Source organism: Plectrocnemia conspersa, unplaced genomic scaffold (genome assembly GCF_051122295.1).
Source record: "Plectrocnemia conspersa isolate PC_06_02 unplaced genomic scaffold, ASM5112229v1 ptg000011l, whole genome shotgun sequence".
NCBI classification, from domain to species: domain Eukaryota; kingdom Metazoa; phylum Arthropoda; class Insecta; order Trichoptera; family Polycentropodidae; genus Plectrocnemia; species Plectrocnemia conspersa.
In genome coordinates this window covers 14,387,547-14,408,431 of record NW_028277175.1, presented here as the reverse complement: position 1 = coordinate 14,408,431, position 20,885 = coordinate 14,387,547, and the positions used below count along the sequence as shown (strand labels likewise).

General features: G+C 30.6%; 2 protein-coding genes across 3 annotated transcripts; one reads left to right on the top strand and one right to left on the bottom strand.

Moving 5' to 3' along the window:
* Positions 1–398: 398 nt before the first annotated feature.
* Positions 399–16,668, bottom strand: Tre1 (Trapped in endoderm 1). Of its 2 annotated transcripts, none has more exons than XM_088198601.1 (6): positions 16,375–16,668; positions 7,162–7,298; positions 3,270–3,516; positions 3,097–3,199; positions 1,074–1,276; positions 399–1,006 (listed from the first exon to the last, which is right to left on the bottom strand). In XM_088198601.1, the coding sequence occupies exons 2-6, from the start codon at positions 7,262–7,264 to the stop codon at positions 625–627; spliced, it is 1,038 nt and encodes a 345-aa protein (XP_088054727.1). In that variant the 5' UTR covers positions 7,265–7,298; positions 16,375–16,668; the 3' UTR covers positions 399–624. The 2 variants fall into 2 exon arrangements, with proteins under 2 accessions (XP_088054727.1, XP_088054728.1); XM_088198602.1 differs by lacking the exon at positions 16,375–16,668 and adding an exon at positions 7,376–7,516.
* A 1,486-nt stretch (positions 16,669–18,154) lies between these two features.
* LOC148229603 (threonylcarbamoyladenosine tRNA methylthiotransferase) lies at positions 18,155–20,702 on the top strand. The gene is made up of 7 exons (XM_088198600.1): positions 18,155–18,379; positions 18,445–18,619; positions 18,684–18,841; positions 18,905–19,171; positions 19,243–19,408; positions 19,481–19,588; positions 20,084–20,702. The coding sequence occupies exons 1-7, from the start codon at positions 18,202–18,204 to the stop codon at positions 20,679–20,681; spliced, it is 1,650 nt and encodes a 549-aa protein (XP_088054726.1). The 5' UTR covers positions 18,155–18,201; the 3' UTR covers positions 20,682–20,702.
* Positions 20,703–20,885: the final 183 nt, after the last annotated feature.

Genomic DNA, 20,885 nt, shown 5'->3' with positions numbered 1-20,885 from the left:
TATAAGAAATCAAAGGGAAAGGGATTTTGTACGGCCTAGTCTACAAGAGATTGTGACTAGGGTCAGTCCACGTTGAACTCATACGTCTTTTCGAGGATATGTCGTAGGGATTGTATTTGAACTACTGTGTAGTACCTAACAAATCTGCATTGATATATACCTACAAAGGAGTCCATATACGGGAGCAGTGTATTGTAGAAATCTTATGCTGATACGTTATATTCTTAGCTTAGCATAGTGATCCCTCGATAGTTTACACATAGAATATGATCGCCCTTTTTGTGTATTATATATACTAAATTTTCATTATTATTCACTTTTTTAGAACAGCTTCTTATTACACTGATTACTCGAGTATATCGAATAGATTAATTACCGAAAGGTTAAAAAATAATTAATAGTATGCATAGAAATATATTAAAAATAATCATACAAAACATATAAAATAATCTATGGATATCCTTATTTTTACATTTTATATAAAATTAAATATAATATAAATCACCTAATATTTACAAGTTAGAAACTAAATAAAATCATACTATTACAAATTACATAAATCTTAGTTCAGTCTTCATAAATTGATGGCTAAAAGTCTTTATAAGAATTCACATTAAAAGTATTTTAACTACTGTCGTTTGATTGCAACTTTTTCTCGAGATGAGAGTTTCCCGAATTCGATTGATGGCAAGCAGTCCTACTCTCGTAAGTGGCTTTTCTTGATTTTTGTTTATTTTTACATGGAGAAAATAACATTTTATATGCAGTTTTGTATTGTCTGTTTGAAACTGCGTATATGAGTGGATTTACAACGCTAGAAGCCCACGCTAACACCGAAGCTACCACGTGGAAAACCGGGAAGCTCACACCGTCGTCGGCTACGTTCGTTATCATCAACGGCAAGAAGCAGAGAAGAAAGCAAATGAAGATTGTAAGCATCATTGTTGTGAGTCTGGTGTCTTCTCTTTCTCTTGCTGCTCGCACTGTCTCTTTTATGCTAAGCTCGCTAAAATAGTAATCAATGATATTTTATACACGGCTTATAAATATTAATAATCTTTCAGTTGACTCACCTGTGAGCGACAAGCTTTTGCTTGGATTTTTTAACTTTCCAATAAATACATGAATATGATATGACTATCACGAGACAGGGTAGAACGAATCCGAAAAGAAAGAAAAACTTCTTTGGAGAGTGTCCGTCTTTCATCAGGATTGTGCAAGAGAATGTTTCTGGATCTAAACCTAATTTTCCCCACAAGCCAAGTAGAGGCGGAAGCTAGAAATTAAATATAACATATACAATTAACTATGACTGGCTCTAGGTTATTTAGCATGCCAGAAAAAATAAGTTGCTCCACCACACATATTATCAACACATTACATTTAAAACATGAGCTGATACATTCAAATATCATACAGCAATACTACTTCACCATTAATTATCCTTTTAATTTATAGTGATTCAAATTAACTACAAGTATTTTAAAAATAATAGTTAATAAAAAAAACTACATAGTAGTTATTTATTGTATTAAAATTATTTGATAAAAAATAATAGCTCAACGATGAAAAACAGCAGAGAAAACAACTGTAAGGTAACCAAAGAACAAAGATTATAATGGTAACTAACCAAAGTGTGCATAGAAGAGCGACAAGGTAAAATATTTATCGATTCACTGAGGGGGGCTAAAAAATGTTATGCAAACATTAAAAATATACCGTTAAATTTCAGTGCAGTCCATTTTAAATGAATGAAAAATTATTATCTATATATATTTAAAAAAAGTTATTAGATAATATTTTGTAGTTTTAAACATGGCGATTTTATAACTTCAGTGCAATTGACATGTTATCAAAAATAATTTATAAGTAAGTTTAGCACAAAAGGTGTTATATAAGTTGTAAGCTCAAATAAAAATGGTTGTTTTTAAATATCTTCCGCTAGCTCTACGAAATGATTTTTAGTGCTCTATAATTCTTGGTGGTCTCTGATCGTGTGCACGCGGTTGCATGTACGCTCACCAAGCAATTTTAGATTTTTTAGCAACATTGTTCTGATTTTTGACGCCCCAAGCGTCCGCCTGCGTGTTTCAGAATTTTCCCTGTGTGGAATTTTAGTGTACGCCAAAATCCGGTCACCGATTTAAATAGAGATGTAAAATCTTGGATTAACGAAAATACAAACTCATAATATAAGTGTCATAGAAGCAGAAAAAGCGATAATACTGTATAGTTGCAGTAGAAAAAATGGCTAAAAAAGGACCGTCTCTAGAACCCATAATTAGTTAAACTCGAATAACGCCCTTTAACGCATGTAATGTCTCAAGCAATTACCGATTTGAATCATATTTGCGCAATCCTTAAATTACGAAATAACTTAACCTACAATATAATTAAAATATTTTGACTTGAAAAATGATGAAAGTCAAGATAAGATAAGAAAAAAACTCTTAGATTTAAGGAATTATTACGATTGTCATATTCTTATATTTTGGAAAAATAGTATTGCGGGAACTACACGGCCAGGTTATTGCAAAGACGCACAGTGAGAAAAGGACTTGTCGAATATATGCATTAAAAGCGCATTAAGCAAATTGCTGTAAACGTGACGATCAGATATTCCAAGGGATTAGCATCCCCAAATGCATTAACAATGGCTGTTTGGTGTCTTTACAAACACAAACTAATCTATGGCATCGACAGGAGCTGACAGCTGACCAGGGAATCTGCTTATATTGTCTCAAAATTTCATCTGTTTAAATATTAAAGATGGAAATATACATACGTACATATCTAATTCCACACCCAAGTCGTCTCTATTGAGAGGAGCCAAAGTAAAGAAACCTATGCCATTTCGACTAAGCGTATACATAACGCATATCATTAATTTAAATTCAAAAATCTTCATCAAGAACTTCATCATACCAGGGTTCATCTCAACTCATTTCAAGCGGAGCTACGACAAGCAACGACCAAGAATCGGGAAAGCAGCCGCTTCCCTCTACGCGTCAACCTTGTGCCTAACTAACCAATATTAATATAACCCTAGTATTTTTGATTTATAATTATATATTTTTAATAAAAAAAATGTATCACCATTAATCCGAACGCTAAGCACCAGATTACTATCAGCTGCAACAAAATACTTGTTCTTGAATATAATTTACTATATTTGTCGTAATGCGCTATTAAAATATATCTGAAAAATATAAAATTTAGATATGTATTAATATAAATTGCTTTTTACAAAATCATTTAAATGTTCATACCTATTTATTGTAATTGCCACCATGGATAAAAGGGATCCGGCGACGTTTCCGTAGAATATCAACGGAAACAACTGACACAGAGCGTCTCCGAATCTCCATTCTTCATGCAAATATCGAGAAGCTGTTAACGGTAGATTGATTGAACAAAACAGTAGATCTGATACGCATAATGAAAGCACAAACGTTGTTGTCGCATGTGCACGTAGTCTAGGGCATCTCAATAATGCAAGGGCTGTGATTGAGTTACCTGAAAATATTTTGGTGTAATAGATATATTAAATAATAATTTATAGAAAACAGTATTCATTAATTTGAGAGTGTAAAACAAGCATAAAATGCACATTTTGATATTCGATTTAAGTATCAGTGATTGAATAACATTGGCGTGGCAGTAATAAAATTTGCAATATATTACTTTCACACTACATTGCTACGTTAATTATTAATAATATAAGAATATTCATTATATTTTGGTGATATTTAATTTTAATGTATAATAATAGCTTATTTTGGGATGCGTACTGAGCATTTTTTATGAAAAACTTCCCTCATTATTTAGAATTGAAAGTCAGTAAGAAAAAATCTTAAAAGGATCAATCTTTGTACCGCCTCAGGTTTATGCATTTGTCGCGTCTTCTTACCATATTGGACAGCATCTGTCTTTTGTCATGTTTAAGCAAAGTGACTCGGTTAAAACAATAAATAATTCAAAGCACTCGAAATAAATATGCAAATGTCTCAGTACTACATTATGTATCTAAACCTTTCACTTAATTTATTAACTTATAAGTGATTTTTTTATATGTCTATTTAAATTTTACGACTAAATAAATCAATTTTTATTATATAATTCGCAGAAATCAAAAAGAGAAACATTCTTTCCTGGTACTCTTATTAAATTTTATTAATATTTTATTATTAATCGTTAAATCCTTAATAATGGAATACAAATATAAATTAATATATGTTCACACAGTCAATATCAATAGACAATAATAAACTCTCAGAAGTGATTAATATTGTAAAACAATACGTCGTTTAGTGGCGGCATCTTTTATTGACTTCCATTGCCGAATGTTTATAATATATTACTGTCATTTGTTCTTAGACCTTTTCTTCTCTTATATTTAGTTCTTTGTTAAATCACTATACAGTGTACAAGTATGACCTAGCTCGATTTGAGTTAATCACCTCTATATCATTAATATATGAAAAAGCCAATAACCCAAATATATGTGGTACTCCTGCATGATCTACAGTCCAAATATGCCTTTTTTTGTTTTGCAAAATTTATTTCAATATCATTTATAACAATTATGCCTATACCTACTAATAATTATTAAAAAATATTGGTAACGGCCGAAATTCCAGAAATTCCTCATATTTTTTGAGTTATTATTGTGCAGCTGTGGACTTTCTCAATGGCGTATTCAATAGTTTATCTCTTTTAAAGCAATACAAATAATATTTAATTTTAAGTATAACTAAAATTATAATATTTTATTAAGCTTAAACTTTGTATTGATTTAAAGTTTGTAACACCTAATTCTCTATTATTTTTTTAAATATTTTATTACTATTTTATATATTATTTGTGAATAAATATTACGTTTTTATTTTTCATAACCTTACGAATATATTTGAATAGTTTAAAACAGGGCTTATTTGTCATGTAACGCGGTGGAACGGCGTTCCGGCACCTATAAACATTTTATTTCTTTATTTTTACGTAAATATAACGTCATTATTTTAATTTTCTTTATTTTAAGCGAAATAAACAATTATCCCTCCTCAGAAGTCAAAAATCCACGTCAAAAGCAATAAAATCATGCCGTCGCCGTCGCAGTGGGAACACTCGTTGCCGAGCGTTTTCACTTTTATTGCTTTTGACGTGAATTTTTGACTTCTGAGAAGAAATAATTGTTTTTGCGCACTCCTATTGACCAAAATTAGATTTGAATATACTTTGACCAATACTCTCATATCAATAAATTTTGAAATAAATAAATTTCATTTATTTTTTTATGCGCTTCGTGGCATAGGAAAAGCTGTTTTAAATTTAATTTAAATGATATTTGAATATCATTTTTTTAAGTAAAATGAGTTTCGACACCTTATTTGTTTAAAAAAGCCGTGGTTTAAAATAACGAATATTTAGAAACTCTACATAAGAGGCGTTGAATTCGTCTAAGAAGTAACAGTAACAAATTTCGCGAAAAACTGATCAATATCGGTATTATTATTTATTAATATGATTTTGCAGTAACGTTTATAACAATATTACATTTAAATTAAAATGTGAAGCTTTTTAATTATTATTGAACTGACTATACTCAGCATGTGGCGACCAACAACGAAGAGTCGTAGAGGTAGCTTGACGCTATTGTGACGTTCTATCACAAGCTATTAATGTGTCGAGATCAGGGAGATATAGTGCAGCCAAGTTGAAAGTAGCGAATCAGCTGACTGAGGTCGGTTGACAACAAGAATAATCTCTTGTAGACCGGCCAGTTGTATATCTTCGTAGTAGTCTCGCTCCAATAGTATATATGTATGTAGCTAACAGTTTAAAAATTAAAGAAGTGAATTCACCTTTAAAATAGCGAAATTTCGTCAATATTGTTGCATAATTTATATATTTTTCTTACGATTTTTAAAGTGTTTATATGATTTTGGCTCGCTTGAAAAATATCAAAATATTTTTCAGTGGCAAACCGGTGATCATATAAGATGATCAATAAACAAATGATATTTTAAATGCTGATAGCTCAAGAATCTACTGAACATGTATACTAAAGAATAATTAAGATTACAGTTTTATTGCAATGAACACAGTAAACGTTTAATTAATATTTCACTGTAACCTGAAAGGCGTAAGCCCAATGCGTTACAACGAGTTAAATATGTACCAACTGGGTTAGTCAATCAGACATAATGAATACATACAAGTGATTATTAACCGCCAGACTAAAAGTCTGGGAATCGGTGCCTTCTATATAATTAATTATGAATTATTATGTGTATTATAATTCATGATCAATATATGTCACATTGCATCTGAGGACAGATTTAAATAATTGCGCATTTTTATGAATACAATTTCGAGTCCGCTGCCGTGGCTCGAACGCGTGACCTCTGGGTTATCAGTCTAGACCTTACGGACTACACTGTTTCGACCTTAATAAATCCGTTAATTTTAAATAATAATAAAAAAACATTGAAAGGTAATTAATGTGCATTATATTGATTTAATTATCATTTGGTTTTTAATGCGTATTATTAATTATTGAGAGAAAAATATTATTTTTATTGTCATAGGAAATCTACCAATCTACTAACAGACGTTAGACCAAAGCGCTACGGAGATTTATCAAACAATCAATAAATTATTCATTATATATGTATGTACATGTAAATTGTCTCCATAACTACTTCTAGTTTTATTCACATAAAAATGTCAGACCATTCACGTACAAAATTGTGGAATTACTTTATATAAGATGTGAGATTTTCATAGCATATGTATCAGAATAGTGGCACAATTAATTATCTTATGAATTAGTTAACTATATTTTTAGGAGAAACCATTATGATACATACGCATACTATAAAAAAAACCAAATTTGTCAAATTAGCTGAGTTCTTAAGAAAATTGAGAACTTAAACACTGCATAATGACAATAAAGAATCAGATTCATCTGGAAGATCTTATTATTACTTAATATGATACATGTAGTTTCATAGTTTTTTGCTATTTCTGTAAAGTTGTCAATCATGGAGTTAAACAATTTATAAGGTCATCGAAATTGTGCATATATAATATTAGACAGATATTCTAATCTGTCTGTCATAAACGGGAAACTACTACATATAGCTTAATATATTTAATTACCAATAACTCCAACCACAATGAAGATTACGGCGCAGACGAATGCAAAAAACGTAGCTGGGCGAGGATAGCTGATGGCCAGCGTATCGTTGATAGCTACTTCCATATTTCTTCACTTTGGTTGTAGCATTTCTCGATCTCTGAAAAGTAAAGGCAAGAATATTTTATTGTCGGTCAATTTTGTACTAAACAAATCTAGATATAGTGTATATAATACAATGGTGTGAATGTGTGATCAGAATATAAACTGCGTGCTTGTTTTATGGCGGTCGACTTGAGAGTGATGCTGGCTGGAGGATCTCTGGAGGACAATCGACGATTGTTTCAGAAGCATAAAAGACAGTGAGTGCAGTTGCGCCGGGTTGATAGGAGGGGAAATGCATAACGAAATAAATGTGCCATGAATTAATGTATCATTTTAAGTTTATATTCTGATTCATTGTCTTCCAAATAGTAATTTGGATAATTGAAAAGATGGGTTGAACTTTTGATAACATGTTAATCTTCTCTTGGTTTTATTTCGGTTAGGTAAAATACCCTTGTTTCTAATAATCAATTGTCTATAGAAAATTTATATTCATAATGCATACTAGTATGCAGGGCCGGCGCTAAGAAACGCGAGGCCCAAAGCAAGAATCAGGTGTTTCAAAAAAAATTGTAAAAATTAGTATAAGATGATTTATAAATATGTGTTTTTTTTTATTTAATTTTATAATAAAATAGCATTTTTTTAATATTATATATTTTGCGCAACCCTGAACTCGAGATAAAAATAGAAAAAAGTCTATAAATATGCTAAAAAAAACCGAAGTAATTATAAGTATATCGAACGTATATCCGTATCGTGTGCTTTAGAGCTAATAGTAGGGGCATAAACCATAACTTGCTATTTCTTTCTAAATTAAAAATAATGATGAAATGGATAGCTCTCGAAAAAAAATTAGCAATGAAAAAAATTTAGTAGTTTTTTTTATTTATTTCTGTATTATTGGCTTTGAGAGCATTAAATATTTTTTTAGTTAGATTAAACATTAAATATTTTTTTTAGTTAGTTAGAAGTTGTCCGAACCGAAATTACAACTGAAGTCGGCCGAAATCTATGACTTCGAGTAAGCGACCACACTGTCGCAAATTTCATATGCCGTCCGGACGGCGGCTTCTGTCACGTACAGCTGGCATATTAGCGCGCGATCCAAAAATGTGGCAAATAATCGCAAATTTTAAATTGTCATATTATTAAAATTACGCTACTGATAATTATAAAAGTTTGTGTGGGCACTCACCAATACAATATCAGTGAAAACTTTTCGGTCATAAATATTCAATTCACGCAAAATCTTTGTCGGCTTTTGCAAAATGACGTAAGGCATAAAAATGATACTTTAGTATACGAACACCACATCTGTGACTATCCTAGAATTTGTCGCCATCGATTCTAAATAAGAATTCGTTATGGTGTGACATTTATATAAACCAATATAGGAAAATACATAAGGATTTTTATTTTTTATTTATTTAATTAATATGAAAAAAAAATATAATAACGATATCTGTTAGCAGAATATACTATCAAAAATATAATTAATCTCTTCAGCGCTCGACCTGCGTGTTGACCATAGGACGCCTACGCCATACTGAAATTGAACCGAGTTATTCTAAGTTCTATCTCAGTTTGCGAAGCACCATATCATTATCTCTCTCACTCTCGTCACTTAACACGCGAGAGAGCGAAAGGGGAAGTATCTCACCGCTCGCGCTCGAAAGAGCAGCTCCGACATCGGATCCTTTGACTCCGGTCCTTTTGCCGACAATGTTCGGAAGCGCTCGAAGCTGGCCAAGTCTACTGAATTACACCCACTTTACCTCCCGTTCTCGGTAACCTCGGACAACTTCCGAGAGATTTTAGAGCGGACAGGACCGAACTAGACCGAAGTAACCCACTATATTCCTTGTCCTTAACCAACCTTGGCCAACTTCCAGAGAGTGTATTCAGAGCATTCACCAAATATAATGTTATGTACATATATATGTATTGTTTGGAACATATATTTTTAATTCAACAAGCTTTAAAATTAAATTCCAATTCTTATAAAGAAGTGCTCAACTTATCTCACTTTAGCGTTGCGATTCCATTGAAAAGTATTAATAGCTCTTTAATATAAAATAGCATTGTTTATTTTCCATAACCCATAACTAATGTCATTCAAAAGATCAATCCGCTTTAATCAATTTCATGAAAATGACTAGTTTAATCTTAGTAATATTTTTTAAGAAAACATCAATAATATTAAAATAAAGAATATAACTCGATGACATCACACATCCTCTTAGATAATTAAGTATTGTTTGTCAGTAATTAATACTAGTAAAACGTAGCAACACCAATTCTGGCAACTTTTAATTTACTATATATATTGTAATTAGGATGCAATTGCTATGTCAATTGGTGTATATGGAGGAGAAACACGAATACGTTTTTAATTGTTTTAATTAACTTGAATTAATTCAAGGCCAATGAAACTTGACGTCACAATGCGATCACAAGATACTTTTAAAGACATATTGTGACGAATTAATTTTTTTAATGATAAAGTACGTAAAGATATGTCAAAAATATATATTTCGGACAGCTTCCGTACCCATAGCAATAGCGTTATGTATTTGATTTAAAATATTGACCAATAGGTTTTCAATTAAATACAACTTTTAGTGCTCCAATATTTTGTTATATGAGATGTGAGCATTTAAAAACTACTTTGGGGAAACTATATAATTTTATCGATAAATATACCATACTTTAAATTTATATTTAAAATTAAAGTTTGTTATTTTTCTTAGCTAGTTTTTAAAATCGCTGGATATCTTTGTCGTACCCAACGTTGTGTACTCAAAATTGCGATAAGAAATAAAAAAAAGTAAGATTAAAACTTGTCATTTCTGCGAATTACGTAGCACATTTGCGTAACAACATATTAAAATGTAAACACTAAATTAAATTAAACGTCGGATCAAAAATTTCGCGTGTATTGGAAAAAGTAATATTTTAGCTAGAAAATGAGATGAAAAAAGTTAGAAAAATAAATAAATACGATCGATCTATTTTTAATCGTGCAAAAAAATTAGAATAGAGCAGTGATATAGTATTGCGATTTCTTCTTATGTATTATATAAGGGCTTTGTTACACTACGCTGTTATTGCGTTAATTATATAAATCAATCTTTGAGACAAAAAAATATAACTAACATGACACATGTGCTTTAAAATAAAAAATATGAGTTATTACTCACATATGGCTAATTTTGTTTGAATGCGTTGAATCATTGATACGTTAAATCTGTCAACAGTTCCATTGTAATTCAAAAACCCGCATTACTATTAATTAATAAAAAAATGAAACATGTCGCTGACTAGAGCCTGACACGTTCCGTTTGAACCCAAGGGTCAATCAATTTATCTGAAAGCAAAACCATATAAATAGCATTCATGTGTCATGGAGTGGATGCATGTCAAACTAACGAAGACATGTGTTGTTTTCTGCGGAGGAAATCTAAAAAAAACAACACTCATACTACTTAAAAAGTACCTCCTTATCCGGTCTATTAAAAAGCGGACTGTAGCAATAACCTAAAAATACAATTAATCCAGACATCTGGATTAAATTTATGCTCATAATAATATAATACACGGTCGGTTACGTAGCAGAGGAGGCTGGGGATACTTATCCAATGTTTATTAAAAAAACTTTGATACAAATCGTTAAATATATATGGTGCAACCAGCTGCACCGTTAGCTCTGAATTCATTCATGTGACCATTTCAAACTTATGAAATGGAAATAATAACTCTTTTTGACAAAAGGACTAACCATATAGTAGACAATTGCGTAATAATTGGAGGATTTTTAGGACTAGCACATCTGTCCCGTTAACCACTCGTAAACACAGGAAAAATTACTCTTTTATGCACAAAGGATGCGCGATAGACAGTTTGACTATTCTGCATAAAAACAGCTGTTATCATATACCCATTGCATTAATGATCTTCAATAGTTTTATCGTGCAGTATCACTTCAAAGCGTGAATATATTTCGCTGAGCGAATCATCAAGCAATGCAATTGGCCCACCAACGTCCGCATCTATTATTCGCAAGAGGTTTCGAATCATGAATATAAAAGATGTGACACTTTATTACATCGGCAGACGATCAAATAATTCGAGACGAGCCGAGCTCAGATAAACAGACGGCATTCGAGGCAAATCGAGAAAAATCCGCGTCCACACGAGAGACATCAGCGGATTCTCAGTCTACGGACTACAACTTGACACTATTTCTCTGCCCTGGTAAATCGTACTTAATTGAATAAACTATTAATAGGTTTTCCTGCGTCTATTTTGGCTGCAAAGTCACACCTTTTCGCCACCAAAACCCATTTTTTTATATATATAATTATAATTTTGACTAAAATATTCATTTAGTGGTAATTTTCTATCACATATAATATTTTACAAATAATGACAACATCTTATCGTATAATTTATAGGATTTAAATGAAAACATTGACTCATTTTTTCATTTAACTAGAAAACAATTCCTTGCCTAAACTTTTTAAGTCATTGATCCAAGCATTCCTAATTTTTGTTGACCGACAAATGTTCGAGGAAATCGAAACAAAATGTTTCGACAAAATTCCTAGATTCGGCCATAAAACTAACATTGTCAAACAAAAAAATCGTGTAAAAATCTGCCACTTGACAATGTGGCAGATTTTTACACAATCGAATATGATTGTAACTAGACGTTTGTAGTTAATTTATTTAGCTAATAGTAAATTGTATAATACAACAAATAAAATAGCAATAAAACATTGATATCGATAGCTTAAAGCGTAAAATTGTTAACTCCATATTCTAATAACTTCACAGGAGAAACAAAAAACTAAACAGACAACTTGAAAATAGGAAAATAATACAATATCTAAATTTTTTGATATGAAATTAGGTGTTTATTTGGATATTTTGAAGATAGCAATTTATTTGGATATTTTTGAGCATGTGTATTTCGATTAAAGGTACGATGACATTGTTAAGTCTTTTTCACCCAAGAGTAGAGTTAGCAAATTTACACTTTAAGCCATCGATATTATATATAACATAAATAAAATGAAGATAAAAATATGCTATATTTTAATCTAGGGCTAATTGTACGAATGTGTTTTATTTCATGAGGGGTGCTGAAGTTTAACTACGTGTTATCCATTGCGTGCACCACTGCCGTTACCAATAATAAAACCCTACTAGTCCAACCCTTCGGGTGGGCACCCAGCTTGTGCCGGCCGGGTGAACGGTTCCCTACTCCCATAGTACTAAATATGTTATTGGAGATATATTAGTTTTTTCCTGAGCGCTCAGGCAGACGGGCTCTCGCTGACTGGCGTGTTTTTTTCATATGCAATATATTGCCCACAAAATATTTTTTGTACGAGTTAAAACTGAAACATAATGCGGCGCAGCCTACGAGAAATATCAATTTGGGGCTTGGCGAACGTACTGTTAGTCAGAGAACTGTTCGAGAAATATCGTACTGGTGATATTATCTTTAAAAATGAGCACCATGGAATACTTCTATCTGCTGTTGATGAAAGAGATAGGGAAACACCGTTGACGATAGTACAGAAATAACTGTTTAGAATTGCAACTGCTTTACAACATCTAGATGCCATAAGAAAAGTGAAAAAAATGGCAAATGGGTAGCGATCGAACGACTGAAAAACAAAAACAAAATCTGTCAGATTAGTTTGCGGTAACAATAGGTAACCGTTCTTAAAGAAAATCATTGTTTAAGATAATAATCAGTTCGATGTAGCTCCAAAATTAAAAAAAAATACAAGGAACAGTATGGTGGTATTCTGCGGGAATTATTTGTCAATCGCATACCTAATACATCAGAGGTTATTACAGCGATATTATATAATAGAGAAACTGAAACCAGGCATAGGAAACTAACCTTAAAAAATCTGATGTTGATCAACAAACGAAAAATTGATCAACAAATCGAAAATTTAATCTTCACTAATCATTCTTCGGATTACGGAATTTAATAGACACTGATATTATAAATCTTTGACGACTTTACAGCCTTTAAAAATAAAGATTTTTATAAATAGAGGTTCATTCACTGGTAAGTCGTTAGTAAAAGACCATTTCTACAAATGGAGAATATATTTTTTTAATAAAACTGTAGTAAAAAATATATAGCGATTTATATCTCACACTAAAAAATTGATCACGGTACTAGATTAAATATATAAAATAATGTTTTCATAGTTAATTCTGGGAATTTGTTGAATTACTATGAATATTAGGTTGATTGTTTTTGCATATGTCTGTAGTTAAAAATATATTTAAAATCGAACTATTCTGACCTATAAAAAATATTTTGCAACAACAGCTTTTCAAATTTTCTATATTGTAAACAACCGTTTTCCGGAAATCGATGTTAAAATACTATGCAATATTTGTATATCGGATCGTGTGCTTCTATTCTTAGAATAGATTAAAACGTCATTTAAAATAGCATTTTATAAATAAATTCTTAATTTATCATTATTTTTCGATCTTATTCAGTATTATTGTCAGCTTGATAGTTGTAATGAAATAATTAACTCAATAAAAGATATTCATACAAATTAAGATTCTATACAAGTTGATTAAAATAATAATGTAAATATTTTTAGTGACAAATATATTAATGCATTTAAAAACTATTATTGATTGCGTCTGGTAGTTATGTTTATATATATGTATATATAAATAGATCAATTAAAAATGTATATCTACCAGTGAAAATGTATTCTGATATGATTTCACTGAAATGACCAATTAAAAAAAATATTTTTGGAATAGATTCGAATTGTGTTTTTAGATTTTCTTTGAGAGATAGTTTAGAATTAGGGACGTCATTTCAGCTTACGGCTTTATGATTTTATTAAGATTTTTTGTATTTAATTAAATTACATTTTTCTGGCCAAATTCAAGAGGGACAATTGCCCCTCCACAAATATCTGTTTATAACCAATAATATATAAGCAAAAGGCATCATTAATGTATGAAATTTCATAATTAAATGATTTTAATATAAAATACTTTCATTCGTTAAGGGATTCATGTATCCCAATTCTCCCCTGAGTTGCTACAAAAAACCAACGACTAGAAGCGCGTGTGAAATATCATCATATCACATGCCCTCCCTTTTTTATTACCCATTGTATCATTCGAGGATAAGGGATGATTTATTGCCGGATTCGATTGATACGATAGTTTGGGAAACTTTAAACGCCCTTGTTGTTTGTTGTGCGCGGTTTGAGATTTGCAAATTCTTTGTTATTTGCGACAACAAAAAACGTTCCCCTACCGAGCGAGCTAAATGTGATTCGCACATCTAAATGGGGTATGACATTCTTTTTCTTCGGACGTCTTTCTTCTTATGCATGCTGCGTTTTAATTTAAACTTATGTGCAGTAAGAGATTTGTGATTGCTTTTGTATTGATATCAAAGAAAAATGCAAAGGGATTTATTTCTATATAAGAAACACAATGATATAATCTTAAATATCATTGATGATTATTATTGGTATTAAGAAATAAAAATAATATAGTAATCAGGGCTCAGAATGGATCAGAGCAAAACGGAACGCAGCTTCGGCTCGAAAACTTCAAGAAATTAGAGCCATGGTTTTTGCGAAAAACCCAAAACATAAACATTGAAAGTTCCGGTTCAGTCAATTTTCCATATATGACGTTATAAAACAGCGAAGCAAAATAAGCAATAGATAACTAATATATTATACACAATTTAATCTATTGACGAGGAACATATTTACTATATGTTTTTCCTTATATGTAAAATTAGCGTATTTAAAAATCAAAACTATGATATCATTTTTTATAAAATTATAAACATTTTAGTGGAAATTAATAATACATAAATTAAATTAGTTAAAGTAATATTTTTATAAATAAGTTTTATATACATATGTATTAATCTGATAAAAACAACCATTTTTGGAATTAATAAAAGTAAAGCAAAACGCGCTCATAATCTCACGCTAAGGGTAGCATAATAACCATAGCTTTAAATTATATGAGTTATATAAAAAGTCTGGCGCCGTCAAGTAAATCAAAATACAAATAGCGCTACGTAACACATGACAAAACAAGGTAAATGATAAAAACCAACTTGGTTGTAGCGTAAGAGTAATGATAATTTGATTGAATTTAATTCGAATTACTTACTATTTAGTAGTCCAATGTCGTATAATGTATTAAAATATGCAATAAAGCAATCTGTTCGCGGACATTTATTTTTATTTTATATTATACAGAGATTTAATAGTTCCACTAAAAATATAAACAAAAGATAGTTTATTTATATTAAATTGATTTATTCAACTGTGTTATATAAAAATGTCATATTAAATTATTCAAATACTCTTATTTATTATGATACATATAAACAAATACGTATTATTATATAGAAAGGATGACTGAGCGCTTGTACGTAATTTTAAAGTTAATACAATATTTACTAATAGTCATCATATCTTAAGCTTACACGATGTAGATAAGCCAGTGAATTATAAAGAAAAGCAAGATATTAAAATAATTAATACTACACTATAACATAAAACTATATAAAAAAAGAGTATCGTTTATAATCAATGGCACTTGGTTACAATCAAAACAAATTTATCAGTTAAACATACGCGGATTCACAAGAAAACTTCTATGAAAAAAGCATTTAATTAATATGTTTCAATCACTAACATTAACAGAGAACAACTGCCGAAATAACTAATCATTATAAACGCATTTTATTATACATAGTATCAATTTTTACACGCCCAGCTTTACACATCGTAAAATTTGTACATATTATGTATCAACAATCAATATTTTTTTATCACAGTTTATTCGTGATAAAAACGTGTGTTAATTTAAAATATTATCTTTTGCTGGAAACACTCAAGGAACTCATATCTTATTTTATGACTAGCCGGGCAATATAATAAAATAATTTATGTTCATAAAATATATTTCAAGCACATTTTTCATACATCGACAATTAACTACTGAGTATAATTTAATATTCTAAAGTTAAATAATATTTGTATTTTATATTCAATCGAAGTAACACAATATATAAATTAAAGACTCACCACGTATATGATTTTAGTTTGTATTATCTAATGTAGCACAAACGCACATTGTAATTGAAGCTATTATTAATGAAGGAACTGTTTATTTAGAAGAGCACACATCATGGTGCGACGATCAAGAAACGAATGAAACGAATTGCGAACGTTACTGTAGATAGCAAAATAAATACAGCTGCTACTTCACCCTGTACATAATCCCTGCCCTACGTATCTACATTCGTATTCCATGTAATTCTGCCATTCTCAAACTTCTTATACTTAATATTAATAGTATGTTTCTATTTTTTACACAATAGCGGATAAGATATAATGACAAACCATAGACACGCTTAAATACAAACGTTACATAAATAAATGTATATACTTTTTCGATGAAATTTGCTGATGTTACTTTTTCGACGAATGCAATATCACTGAAGTAAAATATATTAAATCTATAATAAGATTTAAAATTAATTTATCAAATAATCTATTTCGTTTAATATAAGATTAAATAATAAGTAATTATTATTATTTTAAATATATTTTAACTTAAGAGCTTTCAGTATTTATTATCCATGAAAAATATAATTTATTCATAATGTTATAATATTTAGTGCTAATCTGCTAAAAATAATGTTGTATTTAATAAAATCATATATACATATACAAAGCTATAATTCATATAAAATTTAATTATTGCATTACTTTTACTAAGATGGCACCGAGCTCAACGAATAAAAATATTTTAAAATTATAAATTCTACTTCTCTTTAAATAAGTCAATATGAAATTGTTATATAAATATTTATTGTTTTACTAGTGACTTAACCCTTTCACCGCGGATGGCTTCTATAGTAGTCATCAAGAAAATCGCCAGTACTCATTGGGCACCTAAATGTGCCATAAACTTTTGAGCATAATATTATGGTTACTTAGTATAATTTAATGCTGTAAATCACTTGAATTTATTGAACCATAATATTTTTAAAATATTGCATGTATATGTGCCCCCATACAAATTTCAAAATGGCGCGCAAAAATATCAGCCGCGGTGAAAGGGTTGAGAGATTTTACCGAAAATTTGAACGGTTTTTATGTTAATAAATAAATACAAAATAATTAATTATTAAAAATATTTTTAAAACAAATATTTCGATTTTATGACAGTGCTCAACTTCTTCCGCGTATGAAGGATGTTGACGCCCGTTTAGCCTATTATATGCGTTCGCAAACGCAGTTTTAGGGCGTTTGGAAATATCTATGTTTGACAGACCAGTAGTTACGAAAGCTTACATACAATCACATGTGTTTTGGATTTAGACTTCAGAACTAACCAGTCTGCGTATCCCGATACACAACATATTGGATCTTTGAACCGAATCAACAACACAAAGGACGTTTTATCAAGTGTCGAAAGACCAGCGAAACATTTTTCATCTAACTAAAATAATTTTAGAGCCAGTAGATTACTAAGATTAATATTATTTAATCTTAATTTTATAATCGACTGAAAATTTTTTATTATTATTATTTAAGCATTTTTTAGTATTGAGAAGCTTTTAGGCATGTAATAATCATATGTCGTTTATTTGCCAACAAAAAACATTAAAAATAAACAATATAAATCAAAATTTTATATTTAATATATTAATTTGAAAGATTTCTTAAAAAAAGACGATATTTATGTAAATGTGGCAATAAAGAGCTATACAAATAATTTAATTACTGTTAAAAAATTTAAGATGAAAATTTAGTGTTTTTTAGACTGGCAACACTCTTACGTCAAAATTAATTTGGTACTGTCACATGTCTTGTTGACGTTTGAGGTTACGGCCGAATTAAAAAATGACCGGAGTTTGTAATGAAATAATCGACGATATTGAAGACCTAATATCTTCGCAAGATATTCAACCAAAAAGCAGATATAGCACTAAAAAGACGGTTACGTTCCGTTCAAGAAAAAAGCCGTCTGAAAATTATGAGGAATATAGAGAGAAAAGTATATTTGAAAGTGTCATACCAGGTAAACGCCTAATAATAATAATGTTACTTTAACAACAATCATTAAAATTGCACAAAATTTAATAGGAACTCAAATTATATATGTTAAAACATGGGGTTGTGCTCACAACAGTTCTGATTCTGAATATATGGCCGGGCAACTTGCAGCTTATGGCTATAAATTGACCGATGATAAGTGGGACGCCAATCTATGGCTACTGAATTCGTGCACAGTAAAGAATCCAGCCGAAGATCATTTTAGGTAGTGTTTTAATAACACGAAAATAATTAAATGGCGCAATTATAATTTTATCGATGTTGTTTAGAAATGAAATAGAACTAGGACAAAGCAGAGGTAAACATGTAGTCGTAGCTGGATGTGTTCCGCAGGGAATGCCAAGGGCTGGTTATTTACAAGGTCTCAGTATAGTCGGCGTTCAACAAATCGATCGAATAGTCGAAGTAGTCGAAGAAACATTAAAAGGTTTTTTTGTATAATTTATTCATATATCTTGTATAACGCGATGCTAATTATATGTTTCTGCAGGTCATACAGTCAGATTGTTCGGTCAAAAAAAAAATGTTGAAGGTAAGAAATCCGGAGGAGCTTCACTTTTATTACCGAAAGTGAGGAAGAATCCGTTAATTGAAATCATTGCAATAAATACTGGATGCCTCAATCAGTGTACTTATTGTAAAACAAAACATGCTCGTGGCGAACTCGGGAGCTATCCTCCCGAAGAAATTGTACAACGAGCTATACAGTCGTTTCAAGAAGGGGTTTGCGAAATATGGCTTACAAGTGAAGACACCGGTAGTTATCTTTTTACATCCAATCACTTACAGTACTATAAGATTAATTTATGAGAAAATACTATTTTTTAGGAACTTACGGTCGCGACATAGGAACTTCTCTACCCGAATTATTATGGCAGTTGGTCGAAGTCATACCTGAAGGTTGTAGATTGAGATTAGGTATGACTAATCCTCCTTATATTTTGGAGCATTTGGAAGAAATGGCTAAAATATTTCAACATCCCAGAGTTTATAAGTAATAATATGAATAAATAATACATATTATTAATGAAATTCATATAATATTGTGATGTATATACTTTTAAAGATTTCTCCACGTTCCTGTACAATCGGGAAGTGATCAAGTATTATCGGATATGAAAAGAGAATACACCAGAGCCGATTTCGAACACGTCGTTAATTATCTTCAGAGAAGGTTTTAAAAAAATATATTTACAGTTTGGATCATGCATGAGTTGGTTTATCTGGGATTAGCATTCAATTAAAGTATTTTTAGAATCAATATCAAATTTACTTTTGAGTATTAAGAAATTTAAAAATGATTTTTAAAAGTGTTTATGGGTTACTTAAAGTATTATGAATGTCACGGTTTACCGGGTAATAAAAAATCTTTAATATCTAAAAATATCGAATAAGTTCGTTAGCCTTGTTTCAATATGAGGACTATTCAAAAAATTAAAAAATCCTAACTCCGTTAAAAAAGTAGAGAAGTAAAACACGTTTTAAAATATAGATTGAAATTAATTTTTTTTTGTCATTTATGTGAGAACAGGTTTTGATAACTGACGATAAAAATATTCTACTTATATGAATAGATTATTTGATTATACTGGGAGCTTATAGCATCAATGATCCAGATTAATAATATTTATTTTACTGATATATGATTAATAATAATTTTAACTCTTAGGGTTCCTGGAATGACCATAGCGACTGACATAATCTGCGGCTTTCCAACTGAGACCGCAGAAGATTTCAAAGAGACCATGTCATTATGTGAAAAATACAAATTTCCCAGTCTTTTTATAAATCAATTCTATCCGCGTCCAGGAACTCCAGCAGCTAAGATGGAGCGTATATCAGCGGCTTTGGTGAAGAACAGAACCAGACAATTGACCGAATTGTTCAATTCGTACCATCCGTATATGATGAGGTTGAACGAAGTGCAAGAAGTACTCGTCACGGATGTGTCGCACGATAAACAGTATTATGTGGCGCACAACATTTTCTACGAGCAAGTGCTCATGCCCATGGATGATCGTTTGATGGGAAAACTCGTGAGGGTCGGCATTTACGACATATCCAAATTCTCCATGAAAGGCATGCCTTTGGACGATGAATACGTAATAATGCCAGGTCTTACGAAGCCGTTAGCTGCTGGGGCTGTGTCTGGATATAACTTTATGCTACCCGATAATGAAAATATAGTGAAAGCGTCTTGGGTGAAGTACGCCGTTTGGGTGGTGATTCTGGCGTACATGTATTATGTATATAAAACTAAACTTTAGATAATAAATTGTGTAAATGTTTTTAAAGTTGTTTTAATTATATTATAATAATAGGTAAAGAATTGCATTTCACTGTATAATAAGATATCGGATTTCAAAGCATAATCTTGACACAATTTTTTTGTTATTTAAGACAAAACCTGTTTAATTCATACTTATATTACATGCATAACAAAGAATAGAGTTAGAATGTGGGATATCACA

Excerpts from the sequence above, each read along its gene's own strand:
- LOC148229603 (XM_088198600.1), top strand. The coding sequence starts at position 18,202 with ATGACCGGAGTTTGTAATGAAATAATCGACGATATTGAAGACCTAATA. Across the intron at positions 18,380-18,444 it reads ATTTGAAAGTGTCATACCAG|GAACTCAAATTATATATGTT; the intron begins GTAAACGCCTAA and ends AAAATTTAATAG. Across the intron at positions 18,842-18,904 it reads AGTCGAAGAAACATTAAAAG|GTCATACAGTCAGATTGTTC; the intron begins GTTTTTTTGTAT and ends ATGTTTCTGCAG.
- Tre1 (XM_088198601.1), bottom strand. The coding sequence starts at position 7,264 with ATGGAAGTAGCTATCAACGATACGCTGGCCATCAGCTATCCTCGCCCA. Across the intron at positions 1,277-3,096 it reads GCTTAGCGTTCGGATTAATG|CTTCCGCCTCTACTTGGCTT; the intron begins GTGATACATTTT and ends TTTAATTTCTAG. Across the intron at positions 1,007-1,073 it reads CAAAAGCTTGTCGCTCACAG|CGAGCTTAGCATAAAAGAGA; the intron begins GTGAGTCAACTG and ends TTACTATTTTAG.